Source organism: Nyctereutes procyonoides, unplaced genomic scaffold (assembly GCF_905146905.1).
Source record: "Nyctereutes procyonoides isolate TBG_1078 unplaced genomic scaffold, NYPRO_anot_genome, whole genome shotgun sequence".
Classification (NCBI taxonomy): Eukaryota; Metazoa; Chordata; class Mammalia; order Carnivora; family Canidae; genus Nyctereutes; species Nyctereutes procyonoides.
In genome coordinates, this window is record NW_026575128.1 from 24,479,704 (window position 1) to 24,498,796 (window position 19,093).

At 35.5% G+C, this 19,093-nt stretch overlaps 1 protein-coding gene across 6 annotated transcripts in view; it reads left to right on the forward strand.

The window, feature by feature from the left end:
• The window catches only part of METTL25 (methyltransferase like 25), a 134,497-nt gene that overhangs the window by 9,149 nt on the left and 106,255 nt on the right, over window positions 1–19,093 (forward strand). For all 6 annotated transcript variants that reach the window (XR_008666705.1, XR_008666702.1, XR_008666704.1 and 3 more), the window contains 2 exons: window positions 14,509–14,673; window positions 15,357–15,463. Coding sequence is in view for 1 of the 6 variants with exons in the window: in XM_055342137.1 (XP_055198112.1) it covers window positions 14,509–14,673; window positions 15,357–15,463 (272 nt within the window). In the remaining 5 variants the exon portion in view is untranslated. The remainder of the gene's footprint in view (window positions 1–14,508; window positions 14,674–15,356; window positions 15,464–19,093) is intronic.

The following is a 19,093-nucleotide window of genomic DNA, read 5'->3' on the forward strand; positions in this document are numbered from 1 at the left end:
CAGATAGGGGCAAGCTGGGCCCAGAGTCAGGAGACCTGGATAATCAGTTGCCAAGTCTGATGAGCCGTATTATCTTGCACAGACGTTTAACTGTAGGCCTTAGTTTCCTCATCTAAGAAGTAACCACCTAGGGAGTTTCTCAGTGTCAGAGGTAGAAAATAGCTGCCCCCAGGTTCATGTGGCTTGTCAACGTGTGTTACACGACCAATAAGTTAACTTTTTTTCCAGGCAGCATTTCAAAATGGACAGATTTAATATATGCACATGCACACAAACACACACCCACAAATCTAGAATTGTAGCTTCTCTTGTAAAAAAAAAAAAATCAGAAGATCTGGCTGTCTTGTTGCATACCACTGTGTGGCAAATAGCTCCGTGTATTACCTCAAGCGTATCTTCACCCCCTAGCCAGCATTGCCATCTGAATTTCCCTGGCCCTCTGAAGTACCAGCGATGATGGCTCTTGGTCTGTGGCCTCCAGTCAGTTTCCTTTTACCCCTCAAAAATGAATTCAGGAGTTTGTTTCACATTCTCAAAGGAGAGCAGCAGCCAAATATAGTTATGGGTCACGTGGCTAAACATTACCTAAGGTTGCTTCTAGTTCTCAAATCCTATAGAATGAAATGATTTAAAATTTTTATCTCCAGACCTTATCAGTCCCTGCTTTTAAACCCATGATCATGTGAAGGGCCTGGGCCAACCTGAATCTTGAGATGAAAGAGTGTATGACTGGTCATAATTGAGTCAGCCAGGTAACAAATTTTTGAACTTCCCACATGATCTGATTCCAGATCAACTTTAATTATGAAAACGGCTGAAATTGGGATGTCTGGGTGGCTCAGTGGTTGAGCATCTGCTTTTGGCTCAGGTCGTGACCCCAGGGTTCTGGGATCGAGTCCCACATCAGGCTCCCCACAGGGAGCCAGCGTCTCCCTCTACCTGTGTCTGCCTCTCTCTGTGTGTCTCTTGTGAATAAATAAATTTTAAAAATCTTAAAAAAAAGAAGAAAGAAAATATCTGAAATAATTTGATGTGCATTCTCACTTTTAAGATATGTCTTCAACCAAAGTTGAAGGGAGGGAGTAGAAGATAGTGGTATAGTATTATCAAGCACTTCTCTTGGCGTTCCTCTCTGCCCAAATACCTCGTACTTCTGCTACCTTAGTCCCTTAATGTGCCATGTACTTTTCCCCTCCCTCATTTTGTTCATGCAATCCTCTTTGCCCTACCCCAAATATTTAGTAACTGTCTACTTATTTTGTATCTTCTCCCAAAGCCCAAATCAAATGATATTAAATTAACAAAACTCGCTATTTGTATATTATTTTATTTCTACCTTTATTAGAGTACTTAGCACACTGTATTAGAATGATTTGACATTCCTAGTATGTGAGTTCTGGTCTCTAGCATATGGTGAGCACCACATAGTAGGTTCTCATTGTATGTTTTTAAAATTTCATATAGCTGAGTGAGGGTACATATGGCTCATCATGGGCATTCCAGTAGGCAGAGCAGTAGAAGCAAAAGGCTAAAGATGAAAACTATAAAACATATTTGGAGGCAGGAACAGAAGCTGAGCATTCATACATTTTTAAGTAGCTGAAAGCAAAGTCAGAAAAACATATTGCAGCCAGTTGCTGGAAACTAGTCTTTTAAACCATTTGGAATCATTCTTCCATGGGACACTGCCACCTTTCTGATAGTCTAGAGTTGAAGTATGAACCTGGGGCCAGATGATGGCAATGGAAATGCAATTGTAGTGATAGTTTTAAAAGAGTTTGTACGGAGAAAATTGGTAATTCTTGGTGACTGATATTTACATAGGGTTTAGGAAAATGGAAGAATCAAAGATAATTCCAAGATTCTGATTTTGGAAATGACTTGAAGAATAATGATGAATCTACCATTGACAAAATTAGGAAAATTGGGAAAGGGAGCTCTTTGGGAAAATGATGCATTTAGTTTTAGATATATTGTATTTAAGGTCTCCCAAATAGAGACATTTAAGATTTCACATTCCTTGCTTCTCATTTCCCTACCACCTTACATGTTTAGAATTAGTTTACATGTTTTGAGTAGTATAAATTATCACTTCTCTAGGGTATAAGGACCAGATGTTGATTGAAATGAAATTAACCCTACTGATAGTGGAGAGGTGAGAGGAAGAGGTAGTAGCTATCCTTGAGCATCACTTCTATCACCTCTACAAGTTCAGTATTCTTCAAAATTTGCGTGGTTATTAGAGTTAAGAATAGGTCAGTAGTCTGTCTCTAAGCCTTACAATTTTTGAGAGCATGATTATTTTTATATCCTAATTTATTTTTGCAAAGATTACTTAACATTTTCTTAGCATAACACAGTGCTAGGTGTTATGGTTGAATACAAAAATGAACTGGGCATAATCTCTGTCTTTAAAAAAGTCACATTCCAATAAGAGAGAAAAGACACCAGTAATTGTACAAAACAAAATGGGAAGATGAAGGTTTTCCTTTCTAAACAGAATTTTAATCTAGTTTCTTACCATCTGATAGAGTCTGAGAATTATACTTTCTAGACTAAATGATCTATGAAAATCCTATGTCCTAAGTATTGCCCAAGAAAATGGTTTATCTGTGTGTTATAATAATAATACATAGTTATTATAGGTAGTTTGCAGTTAATATATATGTATTTTTTATTATTTCATTTCCAGGTATGTGACAGTGTTTTTATCCAAAACTAGTTGATTTCATTTTTCAAATAAGTTTTTCATTATTCTTTATATTTGAAATGTAAAATATCCAGCTGTGTATGTTTCAGTTGTATTGCTTTCATGGGTTTTTATAGTTCTCCATAATAAAATTCTAGTGTTCCCTCCTGGCAAGTTAAGCTGTTCCTCATTTACTGTTCTATTCTTCTGTATGCATTTCTTAAGAATGTTTATGCCATTTTAGTGGGGTAATGTGCCATGACAACTGTTTTTTTTATTTAAAAAGTGACAATATTTTCAGTTTATTCAGAATTTTACTACGGCTGGCTCTTTGTCAACTGTTATTTCCCAAAGATTATTATTCTTAATTGACTGCTCTTTGCATCTGTGGAATGTGAAGGCATTATCTAAACACAGTGAATCTGTCCTTTTGTCTAAAATCCCTACATTTATAAACCTTTAATACTACTTAATATTTTTAGTATTTTCTACCAAAGACAGATTTGGAAGTATAATTCCATTATTAAATTATCTGGAAATAATTCTTTTTGTAGGAGGAGGGTCATTTTTAATCAGACTTAAACTAACAAATTATTACTACTTCCTTTTTTTTTTTTTTTTTTTTTTTTTTTTTAGGAAAGGGTGAGAGAAGGGGGAGGGGCAGAAGGAGAGAGAGAGAATTTTAAACAGGCTCCATGCCCAGCACGGAGCCCGATGTAGAGCTCGATCTTAAAACCCTGAGATCATGACCTGAGTGGAGATAAGATTCAGACATTTAGCCAACTGAGCCACCCAGGTGCCCCAGATTACTTCTACTTTTGTTTGTTGTTTTCAGTCTTCTTTGCCATCTCCCCCCACCCCCCCATCCTGTTCACTTAGTATGTCAATGTGGCTTAAGTTCACTTATCTTTTTGTCAAAAAATAAAATGTGTGGTTCATTCTTTTCCTGGATCAGATGGTTGTATCTGTCACTTGAGGTGTTTTTGAGGTTGTGCAAACAAGCGACAATTTTACCTTTTTCATTAGAGATTTAAATTTAGATTATGTAAATTTATTTAAAACCATTTAATATTATTAACATTTACTTTGTCACATGGAACAGAGTGACCTATATGTTTTGGTACCTTAAATTATTTGTTTTGCTTAGATGGGCATTATTTAGAAAAGCCAGCCCAGTAACTTTGACCATCAACACTGTGGATCTGCTTAATAATAAAAATACTGAAGACCAAAGGGATGTTATCTTTTCAAAGTTAGATTAACTTCAAAAATATAAAATTTATATTAAGGATTAGTAGCTTTCTGCTGATGGGATAGAAACAATAATCCTACGTTGTTTTGGTAGCCAGTACTTAGTTTTCATGTTTTGAACATTTAAAATCTCTAGATTCCTCTAGCCAGAGGAAAAATACTTGGTTGAATTGCATGTTATAATATTAATATTGGGCAATATAAAGGGTGAAAATATAGTAAAATACAGTGACTTTTAATCTTTCAGGTCACAAATCCCATTAAAAGGCTGTATTAAATGAGTACTATAGAACTCTTTCCTCAAAAAAAATATGGTATCTTTGTTCATAAATAGATACAAAACTGCATACATCTTTTGATGATTCATAGGCTTCTTGAACTCTTAGACTGCAAGGTAAGAATCACTGGTTGAAAGTTTTACTAGTATTACAAAGCTCTTTGAATTCTTGATCTAGACCACCACTTGTGCTCATTCTTCATTTTTTTCTTGTGACTTTTTGTTACTTATTATGAACTATTTATATATTTGCAAATATTCACTTAACCTTTTTTAGTTTGTAGAGTCTGTCTTTATTTCTTTTTTAAAAAGTTTGTTTTTGGGACACCTGGCTGGCTTAATGGTTAAGTGTCGGCCTTTGGCTCAGGTCATGATCCCGGAGTCCTGGGATCAAGTTCTGCATCAGGCTCCCGGCAGGGAGCCTGCTTCTCCCTCTGCCTATGTCTCTCTCTCTCCCTCTCTCTCTCTCTCTCTCTCTGTGTCTCTCATGAATAAATAAATAAAAGATTTTTAGAATTTTTTAAAGATTTTTAAAAAGATTTTATTTAAATTCCAGTTAGTTAACATGCAGTGTAACATTATTTCAGGTATACAATATAGTGATTCAACACTTCCATATATCACCTGGTGCTCATCACAACGAGTGCACTCCTTAATCTCCATCACCTATTTTCCCCATCCCCCCCACTTCCTTCTCCTCTGGTAACCATCAGTTTGTTTTCTATAGTCTGTTTTTTGGTTTGCCTCTCTCTCTTCTTCCCTTTTGCTCATTTGTTTTATTTCTTAAATTCTACATGTGAATGAAATCATAATGTATTTGTCTTTTTCTGACTGACTTATTCTACTTAGTATGATATTCCGTAGCTTTGTCTATGTTACTCCAGTGGCAAGATTTCATTTTTTGATGACTGAATAATATTCCATTGTATGGGGGCACCTGAGTGGCTCAGTGGTTGAGTGTCTGCCTTTGGCTCAGGTGGTGATCTCAGGGTCCTGGGATCAAGTTGTGCATCAGGCTCCCTGCAGGGAACCTACTTCTCCCTCTGTCTATGTCTCTGCCTCTGTCTCTGTTGTCTATCATGAGTAAATAAATAAAATATTACGAAAAGTATTCCATTGTCTGTATACACCACATCTTTGTGTGTTTGTTGGTGAATAGACACTTGGGCTGTTTCCATGATTTGACTATTATAGATAATATCAAGTGCTGAAAACAGTCCCTCCTCTTATTAGGGGAAGCTCCATCTCAGGTGCAGCAGTAGATTATCCGACCAGTATCTCTAGCCAACACCAAAGACCATTACAGAATCTCTGTTCTTCCCTCTTGATTTCTGAAACCAAAATGGCAAATTTAAAGGTTAGGTTGGCATTTTATTATACTGTTTGCAGCCACCTTGAATAATGACTCATAAAGAATAAAAATGATTTGGTTTTATTAATTATATACACTGTTACAAAAATGATGAACAAGAGTATGTAGGAAGTACTGTTGGAAGTATGGTAGGAACTGTATAGACAAAAGTGTATATTAAATACAAATTCATTTCTTTTGCATGTTCCTTCTACCTGGCAAATGATTATAACTAGATTTCAGTTAAGAGTAGAATAGACATGGTACCCTGAGTGGCTCAGTGGTTGAGCATCTGTCTTTAGCTCAGGGTGTCATCCTGGGTCCTGGGATCAAGTCCCACATTGGGCTCCGTGCGAGGAACCTGCTTCTCCCTCTGCCTGTGTCTCTGCCTCTGTGTGTTCTCTCATGAATAAATAAATAAAATCTTAAAAAGAAAAAAAGAGTAGAATAGACACATCTATTTTGTATTAATGTTGAAATGTAAGTAATGGATTTTAACCATAGCATATGAAATTAAGCTGAAATTAATGAAATGCATAATGGAAAAACAATACAATTTTAAGAGAGAGGTGTGACTTAATTTTACTCTCTCAAAATGCCCTGTTAGAAGTTAATTATGCTTACAATTACAGTTTACCTGGGACAAAAATTCTTTGTGTGTCCTACCTCAAATAATAAGTAAACTGAAAAGTCTCCTTTATTTTTGAAATCTTGGAAATCTAGGTCCAAGTCAGTGTATAGAAAAAGAAAATATTTGTCTTCCCAGTAGTGTTAGTTACTAAGATACTGGCCGGCATTGTTGAAGCACCGTGGGATGATAGAGCCAATAGTGGTGTTTAGAAATGACAGTCAGAATAGGAAAGGAGAGCTCTGTGGTAGGAACAAGAGAAGAACAGATGGACTTCAAAGTGCTTACTGGTTGATTTTTAAGGTATCCTTTACAATTATAACATCAATTTTTTAAGTTTTGCAATCTGGAATTAATTTTGTGTTTTGGTAATACCATATTTGATTTATTAAATTTAAAATTTATTCTTCAGAAAATATTTACAAATATTTATTTATTTATTTATTTATTTATTTATTTATTTATTTATTTATTTATGATAAGAGAGAGGCAGAGACACAGGCAGAGGGAGAAGCAGGCCCCATGCTGGGAGCCCGACACAGGACTCGATCCTGGGACTCCAGGATGGTGCCCTGGGCCAAAGGCAGGCACCAAACTGCTGAGCCACCTAGGGATCCCCTTAATTTACTCTTTAATGCTTTTTTTTTTTTTTTAACGGAGTTTGAATTTGGATTTCTAGTAATTTATATCTTGGTTTTGGTTATTTTCTGAAGACAGAGACTTTTGATAATAGAAAATTAAAACATAGTAAAACTTGAAACTCGACGTCAGGTCTTTGAGGCATAGTCAAGCTTCTAACGTATCTATTACATTTCACATTAAATACTGTGGGAAATATCATTGGTATTAGAATTCTCTCCTATACTTTAAAGCAGATGGTACAATAGTGGTGGCTACTGCTAACCACTGAGCTCCCAACACTGAGTAATTCTTGCTGTCATCCTGCCTAGAATGTCAAACCGAGGATTGGCTTTTCAACTCCTATGTCATGTCTCAAGTTATAGCTTACCTGTCCCTAGTTGTGCCTTCGTTCTAATATTGGAGGTCTTACACCCAAGTCTTATACCAGGCCCCGAACCTCCTTTCACCCAGCAGGTTCTCCATTTAGGAACTGGGTATATGTATTGATCTTTCTTTTGGATTCGTCCATAGTAGCCTATATAGTGTTCTGGGCCTAAATATTGGAGTGTTTTCAACCTTCTTATTCCAACAAAGACCTGAGTATACACAGTTACTAGTTTAGACTCATGGTTTGGGGGTTGTCTACTATGTTCTAGGCTCTGTGTTAAGATGATATGTATGTATGTATGTATGCATGTGCTTGTGCACATCTGTGTGTACTTACATTAAATACTTGTGTACATATTCACGTATATATGTTTGTATTTTTTAACGGCATTATAAAATATATATTTTCCTCCCATTTTATAGATAAATCAAGCCTTAGAGCAGATAAATAAATTACTTATGGTCATAAAGGGGATAGACAGTCTGAGAACCAGAATTCAAACCTAGTTCTTGCTCATTCATTTACTCATTTTCTCATCAGTACCTTCTAAGTACCAGGCATTATTCTAGGTTCTGAGAAGTCTGTAATGAATAAAAATCTTTGTAATTTTGGATCTTATTTGCTATGTTAGATGGTGATAAGAGATGTGAAAAAAAATTAGTAAAAGATCAGAGAAGGGGCAGCCTGGGTGGCTCAGTGGTTTAGCACCGCCTTCGGCCCAGGATGTGATCCTGGGAACCCAGGATCGAGTCCCATGTCGGGCTCCCCTGCATGGAGCCTGCTTCTCCCACTGCCTATGTCTCTCTGCTTCTCTCTCTCTCTGTCTTCCATGAATAAATAAATAAAATCTTTTTAAAAAAATTTAAAAATATTTTTAAAAAAGGTCAGGAGGGTAAAGGTTGAATGGGGTTGCAATTTTAAGCAGTATTGTCAGAGAAACTTTCATCAAAATGGTGACGTTGAGCCACAAACCTAGAAGTTTGAGTGAGCCATGAAAACACCTGAGAGAAGATGGTCTTGGACAGTTAAAAACAAGCCCAGAGACCTGAGTAAGCACATCCCATGTGGGCTGTCAGCAGAATTCTAAGTGGGAATTTCTGTGCTCCCTAGAATCCACATGGAACATTTGTTGTCTGTATGCTTTGTAAATGTTGACACATGTCCCATAAATTAATCTCAAGTTAGCTTTATTCAGGTTCAGTTATTACCTTGCTACAATGTAGTAATAAGCACCTTGGACATGTTTATTTTTTATTTTATTTATTTTTTTTATTTTTAAAGATTTTATGTACTTACTCATGAAAGACACAGTGAGGCAGAGACGTAGGTAGAGGGAGAAGCAGACAGGGAGCCCGATGCAGGCTTTGATGCGGGACTCCGGGATCACGCCTTGAGCCGAGGGCAGATGCTCAACCACTGAGCTACCTGGGTGTCCCGGAATTGTTTATTTTTTAATCAGTCTTACTTTTTATTTACCAAATCAGTTTCTAAATTGCTGTTTCTTTGTATGATATTTTTATTTTCCTTCAACTTTTTGTAGTTTACGAAAATGGTCTGTTATAGTTAAAATAAGTATAGTTCAATTTTCCTATTTTTATATTTATTTTTATTTTTGTAAGTAACTAAATGTAAAAAGTCCTTTTGAGATGGCTACATGCACTTTATATATATAATATGAAGTTAATATTGGTGCAGTAAGAACATGCATGTCAATTCTTTGTTAATTTTACCTTATTCTTTCTAAGAGCATGGTTTACATGTTGAAATGACATATTTCATTTCATATGCAACCTGAAATTACTCTGAGGTAGCATAGGCAAAAAGTTTCCTAGCATGTAATTGAATGATATTAAGTTTTTTTTAAAAGCAGCAGTATATATATTATTTTCTTCACTTACATAATTGATAGGATTATGGAGATATATAAACATTCATAAAATTTAATGCATCCCATCTATAATTTTCATAATTCAGGAAAACAGACTTCAACTTTTGATTGAAGTCTGCTAAACAAATATAAAAGATTAAAGCCTAAGTCAATTGTTGTGGAAGTCACAGCCTTAAAATGTTTAATTAAATTTTCATTGAAAATAAGTAAGTTTCTGTTTTAGAAAACATGTTCTTTTTTTCAAGGTTTTATTTATTCATGAGAGACACACACAGAGAGAGAGGGAGAGGTAGAGACACAGGCAGAAGGAGAAGCAGGCTACATGCTGGGAACACGACATGGGACTCGATCCCGGGTCTCTAGGATCACACCCTGGGCTGAAGGCAGCGCTAAACCGCTGAGCCACTCAGGCTACCCTGTGGAAAACACAGTCAACTCAGCCAACATTTATGAGCACTTACTGTGCCTATAGGAGTTTTATCGATTAGAAAAAAAAAAAAAATCACCTGTGAAGCTATTGCAGTAGCACTGGTGAGAGTTAATAGAGTTTGAACTCTGGCAGTGATAGTAGGGGACTGTGGTTAGTTCCACAGTGAAAGACATTTTTACGTTAAGATTGATGGATAACTGTATATGTGGATTGAGGGCACAGGGAGCATTTAAGATAATATAAAGACTTAACTTCAGCACTGAGTGAGCAAGGTACATTATTAAACAAGATAGGAAATAGGAGAGAAAGGCGAGATTTGCAGAGCCTAAGAATGTGCATTTCAATTTTGAACCTTTTGAATTAGAGGCACCTGTAGGAGATTCATGTAGAAATGAACATAAAACATTTCCATGTCCTTTAAAGATTATTATTAAGAGGGCACTGTTGATTTTTCTTGAAATTCTAGGGCATGGGATAGTTGTAGGCTATGTGATAGCAATAGCGACCTTTGTCCTAACACCTGTAACACGGTTAAGCCTCATTATTTAGCACATGATTATATTTTATCTAGTATCATATTCTAAATGTTCTAAGTTGCTCTTGTCTCACCTTATGATTGTAGACATTAGGACTGAGATGAGATTTTATTCTAACAGGCTCAGCAGTGCTATCAGAGTCCTCTAGCTGGCATCAGCGATCACTACCACCACAGAATCTTAGAATTCGTTTCTCCTAGTAGAGCAGGTGATGCTGCAGTAGTAAGTGCATTAAAGAATTCCTTTTCATCTACTCATCCCCTACTGAGTGCCTACCAGGTATTCAAAGGTATTGTTGCTTTACAACTGGGCATGAAGCAGTTGGGTTGTTTTATTTCTAGAAATAGATACCACGACAGAATCTTATTATAAAATCTTTTTATTTCCTTTTCAGAGACATCAGTTCTGTGTGTAAAAATTACTTTTAAAATTTCTTGAAACTTTATAATCACTTCTGGTAGACCAGGAGGTGTCGAGAGAAGTAAAGTGAAAGTATTAGGAACATGAACAAAGTGAATATGAACCATCTTAAGATACTACCATTGTATGGATCTCTGCCAGAGGGAATTCTTGCTAGACCTGATTCTGACAAATAGTTGCCTAGCAATTTTAACTGCTGTCTTTCCTGTTTGTATTTGTTGCCTTCTGAACTTACTGCTGTGGCATGCTAATTATCAAATTTGGGAATTACCAGCAAGGGCTGATCACTGCCTTGGGTCACATCCCTTGCCATTTGGTGTCTGCAAATATGACTAACATGTAGCCTCTTAATTTCTTCCTCTGTAAATAAGAGCACTATGTAATCACTTCCTAAGACTGTTCTGTTAAATGTAAACTATTGAGCAGGGTGCCTGACATGTAGTGTATATACAATAAATATTAGTTATAATACTGATGAATTATGAATCCTAACACAGTACTCTTCCTTAAAGTGCTAGGTAACATTCAAATAACTATTTTTAAAACTTAAAAAAATGTAAATATGTAAACTGTGTAAAATGTAAGTATATTTTTTCTATTTTATTTAGTTTTGAAGTGTTATTATTCATTTCTTTACCATGAGATTTTCATAATCCAATGTGTATACATAATTTTTCTATCTCCTTGTACATTGATCTCTGCTGGTTTTTTTAAGAAAAGATAGAGATATCTCAATCTCATTTTTACACAAAATAGCTTCTCCTCTGCCTCTTCACTCCCCTTGCTGTCATGCCCAATTAACTTATATTACAAGAAATCTCTGTGCAATAGTGATGTAAGATGTACAAAAAAATGAGTAAAGACAACATGCGATCAAGCAGAACAGGTTCTTCCAGTAGGGGGAGATATTTACAAAATAATCAAGCCACATAAAATGCCGGTGCAGTGGCAACACATTTAAAAACAAAACTTTCTCTGTGTAAAAAAATCCAGCTAATTAATAAATAATTAAATATTGGATGAGTAACACTGTGGTTTCTGTTTTGCCAGTTGCCGAACCCAAACTGCAGGTACCTAGAGAAGCGTGGTGAGGACTACATAGACCGCTACCATTGCCGCATAACTTGTATTACATATTATATCAGAGGTGGAAGTGAAGACAAGAACATGATACCCCCCCCCCATCTTTAAAAGTTGCTGGTGGAAGTTACAGGCTGGGTTACTTGAAAACAGTACAGAAGCTGTATTTCTGTAATTCAGAAAGATTTTTTTCACAGGTTCTAGACTATCTGAATAAACTGGTGTAGCCCTAAAGGATGTAAACTAATGGATGGAATCAGAACACTATGATATAAAATATATTATTATATATTATATACATATAAAATATTAATATATATTATATATATATATAAAATATATCTGAATAAACTGGTGTAGTCCTAAAGGATGTAAACTAATGGATGGAATCAGAACACTATAATATATATAATATATATTATTATATATATATATATTATATTATATTTTTAAAAGCATCATTAAAAAGATAATAGCTTTGTAATTTAGATCTCCAAATTTCTGAAATTACTGCAAGGCCTATAATTAAAATCAAATTAACAACATTTAGATCTGGTTAGACTTGGGTTTTTTCAAGTATTTTCAATGGATAGTTAAGTTGGTATGAACCTTTATTTTTCCAACAGAAACATCACATTTCTTTCTGTTGGCAGCATTGTCCAATAACTGACTATAATAGTCCCTCTGCACCTTGAGATTTAATACTCTTATTCTATCACACTCTAAGAAATTGCTGCCCTGGAACTTGGGGATGTTGAGACTGCCTTTAAACCTGAGAGTCTCACTTAATAGTTGACTGAGTTTTCCCCCTTTGTATCATGCCTAAATATTTTGATGTGGATTTTATTACTTTTGGCCGCGTTAGTAAATTCAGTTTGTAAAATACCCAAAGAACTATATAATACACAAAATATATCTTAAATTCACTATAGTAGTTTTGTAGCTTGAATTTCTATTTAGTTGATTCAGAAATGGAAGTTATAGGTCTCTGCCAATTTTATTCTTATTAATTAATGCAGTGTTACCACCAACAACTTAATAGATATTAGCTTTAAAAAGATACTATCTTAACCATGTAATTTTTATTTAGAATTTTGCAAACTTCATCAATTTTCCTCTTTTAATTTTTGCTAGAGTCATCATTATTCTTTGTGTTTAAATGAATTTTTATAATTTTTTAAGTATCTATGGAGGGTCAGCTATGCTAGAATAGACTTCATAGTGTATAGTTTGGGTTCTCTGGTAGAACCAAAGTTGTTTTCTGGATTTACCATTCTTTCATGAGATGAACATTTTAAATCCTTGATTTAAACACTGGATGCATGGGGCTTTTTAATTATTAAAAGTAATTTTCAGTGAATGAACTTTATTAGACTGAACTATCCAAAGAGTTTATTTGAACCACTACAGACACATTGAAGTGATCTTTTTATGAGCTTCCTGAATAGATTAAGTATATTAAAAATGGCCATAAAAATGAAATTGAGCAAATAAAAAGCAGATCTGTCAGGGTGCATATATGTTTCCACCTATTCTATCAGAATAGGTGAGATTATGCTGTAGTAATAAACCTAAAAACTTAATGACTAAAAAGAATGAGGTTTACTTTTTTCTCTGTGTTGCAGACCATGGTAGTTTGACAGTAATATCCACGTCATAGTCACTCAGGGACTCAGGTTCCATCTTGACAGATGCTTCAGTGATTACAATTCTGAGAAAAGAAAGCATAGTGAATCCTCCAATTCTCTTAAAACTTCTGTCTGCAAATGACATAGTTCACTTTGGTGAGATGTGTCCACACCAGAGTTCAACAGGATACATGATCCTCACACACAGAGAGGCACTGGATGTTTGTAGTATGGTGGTTGACCATACTCTTCTTAGTGAGTGAGCATTTGGAAATCAATAGTTCCTACAGTAAACGTATAGAATGTCTGGCTTAAAACTGACCAGGGAAAGAATGTTAACTCTTTTTTCCTGATTTTACTGTGACTAGCTTAAAAATATATATATATATTTTTAAAAAGAGTTTATATCTTTATTCATGAAAGACGCACAGAGGCAGAGACATAGGCAGAGGGAGAAGCAGGCTCCCCATAGGGCACGTGATGCAGGACTCTGATCCTGGGATTCCGGGATCATACCCTGACCTGAAGGCAGACGCTCAACCACTGAGCCACCCAGGCGTCCCACCATGACTAGTTTTAAAACTCATATTGACAGTGCATTGAATATACACACATATGTACATAAGATTTCTGCATGGTCTTTTACAGTAACATTTATACCAATGGGGATATTGCCATTGTTCCACATGCAGTGTGCACAGGGAATAACAGTGTAGTGCACGCTGATTACCTTTTTTTTTTTTTTTTAAGATTTTATTTATTTATTTGACAGAGAGAACAACCACAAGCAGGGGGAGCAGCAGAGGAAGAGGGAGAAACAGGCTCCCCACCAAGCAGGGAGCCAGGCCATGGGGCTCCATCCAGGATCCTGGGATTATGACCTGAGCCAAAGGCAGGCGCTTAACCAACTGAGCCACCTAGGAGCCTCAGGCTGGCTGCCTTTAATTTCACAGTTGTAGGTCAGCCAGGACCGTTCATAAATTTAATGACCGCATTACGGTGTAGTGGGATTTTAAACTTTTATTTTTCTTTTTTTCTTTTTTAATTTTGGCTTTTGGAAGAAAAAGGTCAAATTTTGATTTAGAATTTAGATATATAATTTTGTACACTATTAAGAGAAACCTGAGTGCTACAAATAACTAATTGATTAAATATAAATACAGTGAAACCATTAGAGATATTGTTAAAATTCACGCCAAAATGAAAATATTATAATTTGATGTAAAGATCCAATGTTTTTCATTTATTTTTTAAAAATTTCATACAAATTAGCATTAAGTAAATATTGCTAACATTGCTCTTTTTATCCTGGTTGTTTTAGGTATTACCAATTTTCCCAAAATATTTTGTGAAACTTCCCAGAAGCTGATAAGTGTGGAAGCCTTTGCTCGGGCTGTGAGATATTATTCTGTAAAAAACTTAGGAATATGTACTCCTTTTGAACAGTTGCTTACAGCCCTTCGAGGAAGTCAAAAACAGAGAACTGGTAAGTGTGTATGTATGTTTTTTTAGTACTAGAAGCGATATACTGTTCATATATGTTCCTACATTCTTTCCAACGTGTTATTTTTCTATCTGCGCTCTTCTAACATAAGCACTGATAGATTGGCTTATACTTAGATGAGTAGGTTTTCTTAAGCATCATGTCATACAGAACAACTCCACATTTTTTCTCTACATTTTAGTCCAGCTATCAGTCTTTTCCACAAATTGTTTTTTGTGTAAAGGAACATTTTTGTCCTATTTTCTGTTTAAGATTTTATTTATTTATTTGAGAGTGAAGTGTCAAGAGAGAGCACTAACAGGGATAGAGGCAGAGGGAGAAGCAAGCTGTCTGCTGAGTATGGAGCCTGACACAAGGCTGGATCCCAGGACTCTGGGATCAGGATCCCAGCCAAAGGCAGATACTTCACTGACTGATCCACCCAGATGACCCTTAAGGAACGTTTAAAAAAAAAAATAATAATGTTCTATGGGTCTTCCTATTTATGCTCTTAATTCAAATTTTGATTTATAGCAGCTAAACTAATAGAAATCTAACATGCAGACAAAATGGAATCTCTTTAGTATTTTCATATGTATAACTACAGAAAACACGAACATCAACTGATGATTTTTTTGTTATATTTTGTCATAGCAATATTTTAATTTTGTTTTATTTTTGTTCAGGTGAAAATGTGAAACTAGATGAATTTATGAATTTGAAAAAATCTCATGAAGTTCAGGCTATGTCAGAGCTGATCAGTGGTATTGCTGATTACTGTGGAATAAAGCAAGTAAGAGAATTTCCTTGTATTTTCAGGTGTTAAAATTAGTGCCCTCTTTTTGTATCATTTACATCTTATCTACAATTACTATCTAGCCTTTAAATGTCATTAAATAATATAGCTGATGTTAGTTATGTCAGACACTTTAAATATATGTTCTCATTGCCCAATATGGTGTGACTATAACAAATTTAAACTAAAAATAGATATGACTATTCATGTTTTGCCACAACTTTCATAAGTTTCCAACTTGAGGCAGCGTTATATAATGACATTCTGCAAAATTGTTTGCCGCTAGGTGTTCTCAGAACCTGAGCTACTGATGTGGTGTGGGGTACCTGCCTCATTATAGTAACACAAAGAAACTATGTTTTAGAACTTGGATTCTTTCACAGTGTCAGAATCACAGTGATTCCTGTTGTGAAAAGTAGCTTTTATGAAACATAGTAGTGTCTGATAGCAGATGTTAAAATAAAATTTAAAAATTGCCTATGTTGACCTATAAAAATAGTAAGTTATTTTTCTTATCTCTATAAGAACATCTATAGGGGGTAGTGAAGAATCTTCCCTCCTTCAATTTCGGTTAGGTGTTAGAATCTTTTCAATGGATTCTTCCAGACTTGTGGAGAGTTTGAGGATGATTAGAAAACTATCACAACTTGGGTGAGGCATGTGGAGCCACTTGTGATAACATAGCTCTCTAGGGTAGAGGCTAGAAGCAAGAGCTAAGGCAATAACTTTCCACCTTTTCTTTCATGTATCATACTTAGCGGTACCTATCTGGATCAGTAACTGGCTTACTATGGCATTGTTACTCAGCTGGAGTACAATTTAAACTACTGCCATACATATTTACGTGGATGGATATTAGAAACGTAAAATTGAGTGGAAAACTTAAACACTTTACAGAAGACTACATGTTTTATTTTATTTTGTTTTTAAGATTTTATTTATTTATTCATGAGAGACACAGAGAGAGGCAGAGACATAGGCAGAGGGAGAAGCAGGCTCCTTGCAGGAAGCCTGATGTGGGAGCCTGATGGGGGACTTTAGCTCCGGGATCACGCCCAGAGCTGAAGGCAGATGCTCAACCACTGAGCTACCCAGGCATCCCAACTACATATTTTATAATGCCATTTTTTTAAGCTTTAACGTAAAATAATGGTATATTCTTAATACAAAAAATGCATGCAAAACAACTATTACAGAAGCAAGGGAATTATGAACAGTAATTTGAGAATAGTTGTTATTTCTGGTCAAGGAAGCAGTGAGATGAGATATGGATGGAAAACATCGCTGTGTGCAGTGGAGTTAACTCACATTCTCATTCGTATGATGGCTGGTGGGTTCACTGTTATAGCAGATACTGTTGGATGCCTAACCCAGATATTCTTGGACATTTCATGGTGTGCCAGCCTGCCTTCTATCTGGCAATATTTGCATTTCCCCCTATGGATTTTGTCTGGCTGCCAAAGCAAAGCACTACTTATATACAAGTCCTGGGAATTAGTTTTTCCCTTTGAACATCCTTGAACATCCTTATTAATGATTGATGAAAGTTCAATACAGATACATCAGCTCCTTGACATTTCAGGTAGGATGATTCTGAGGTTTGTGTTCTACACTAGCTCCTAAAATGTTATCTTTCTTAATAGCACACCTTTTATTGGGCTGCCTTCCTTTCTGCTTTTTTAGTTCTCTACTTCTCTCCCAAATAATTCACTTATACTTAAATCTTTGTTGTAGAATCTGCTCCATGATAACCCAAACTAAGATAAGTGTGATTTTTTTTTGTTGTACTTCATAACTTTACATTTAGACTGCATTCATTCTTTATTTGTATGAAATATCGCATAATAAATATCTCTAAATTCATATAGCAGATTATATCTAAAGTGCAGAGAAAAAAATTTGTAATATTTTAATGTATCATGTTAGACCTGCTTTCAGAGAACTTTATTATATAGCACTGAGGCTTGTTCCTTAGGGAATGAAATAATCTAAATTAAAGACTTACAAAGTTTTTCTCTCAAGACCACTTTATAGCAGTATTTGATTCTCACATTAGTAAAGTTTAAAGTCTATTATATATGTACAACTTTTATGTTTAAAATGCAGATTTAATAAATATAGATTTCATGAGGATAGATGGAAAACCAGATTCTGAAATACCTAATTTACTAGTGATCATAGACACCAAAGAAGGAAACAAAACAATTCATTTTTTTTTGCCTCAGCCACATAGCTCTCTATATGCCAAAAACCTTTGCTTCTCTCACTCACATTACCAAGGCTTCTTAATTTTTATTTCTAAAATATGTTTGTTCATTCATTTAATAGGTATTTCATTAGCTCCTACCATGTGTCAGCACTGTTATAGATTCTGAGGATGCAGTAGTGAAAAAAACTAATGATATCTTTGCCCTTACGGCATTTATATTCTAATGGGGAGAGATTAATAATAAAATGATTATAAGTGTATTTTTTGTATATGTTGATATACTTTAAAGAAAAAAAATTAAAAGTAAAGGAAGTAGCTAATTCAGAGATGGGAGATTAAAGTTTTTGATTAGGAAGGGAGGAACAAGTAAGAGGTAAATTCATTTGAGTTAAAGACCTCCTTCAGGAGGTAAGAAAGTTTCCCATTAGAATATCTGGACTGACAGCTTTTCAGATAGAAGGGTTAACATGCTCACTGGCCCTAGTAGGAGTATGTCTGGTGTGTCCTTGAAACAGCCTGAAAGCCAGATCAACGGCAGTGGAGAGAGCAAGGGCAAAGTAGTAGGAGCTGAGGTTGGAGCGGTAGAAGGCAGGTCATAAAGTTGTAGAGTCTTAGAAGCCATTGTGATATTTTGGGCTTCTATCCTGAATGAGATGAGAAGCCACTGAACACATCGGATCGCTCTGGTTGCTGTGCTGAGGGCTGTTACGAAGCAGATATTTTCACTATCTTTGCACTTTTTAATCCATAGTCTTTGTAGACATTCAAGTTGTTTTTTTCCAGAAATTGGCTCCTCCCTGAGCATGTGAAGAGGTTTCATTCAGACTTAAGGCAAAAATCCCAGTAACAAAGGAAGTTAGTAAGCAAGAGGTAAGATTAAAGAGCTGATGAGAGATTTTGCTAAGAGGAGTGGTATGATCAGACTTTGTTTTGCTCTCCTGAGAGTAGATTTGAGGGAAAGGAGCAGGGGGACTATTGAGGAGGTTGCTGCAGTAAACCAGGCTTAGAGCAGGTTGTGAACATTATGGATTTGCTCGCATTTCACATGGAGGGTATGAGAGAAAGAAAGGAGTCATAATTTCCACCTGGAAAGAAGTATGGAGATATTACTGACTATGATGGAGTATCTTATGGGAAGAGCAGGTTTTACAGGGAATATCAAGAACTTAGTTTTGAACACCTTAAATTTGAGATTCTTACTAGATACTCATGTGGAAATGTTTAGTAGACTGTTGCATATAGGAGTATGAAGTTCATGGGAGAATTTTGTACTGGAATTTTATAAATTTGAAAGTCATTAGCTTAGAATGGTGATTAGATCTGTAGGTTGGACAATAAAACATAACTCTTCTAGACTCTGAACTCTAGGAAACAAACTGGGGGTTGCTGGGGGAGAGGGGGAGGGATAATTGGGAGAT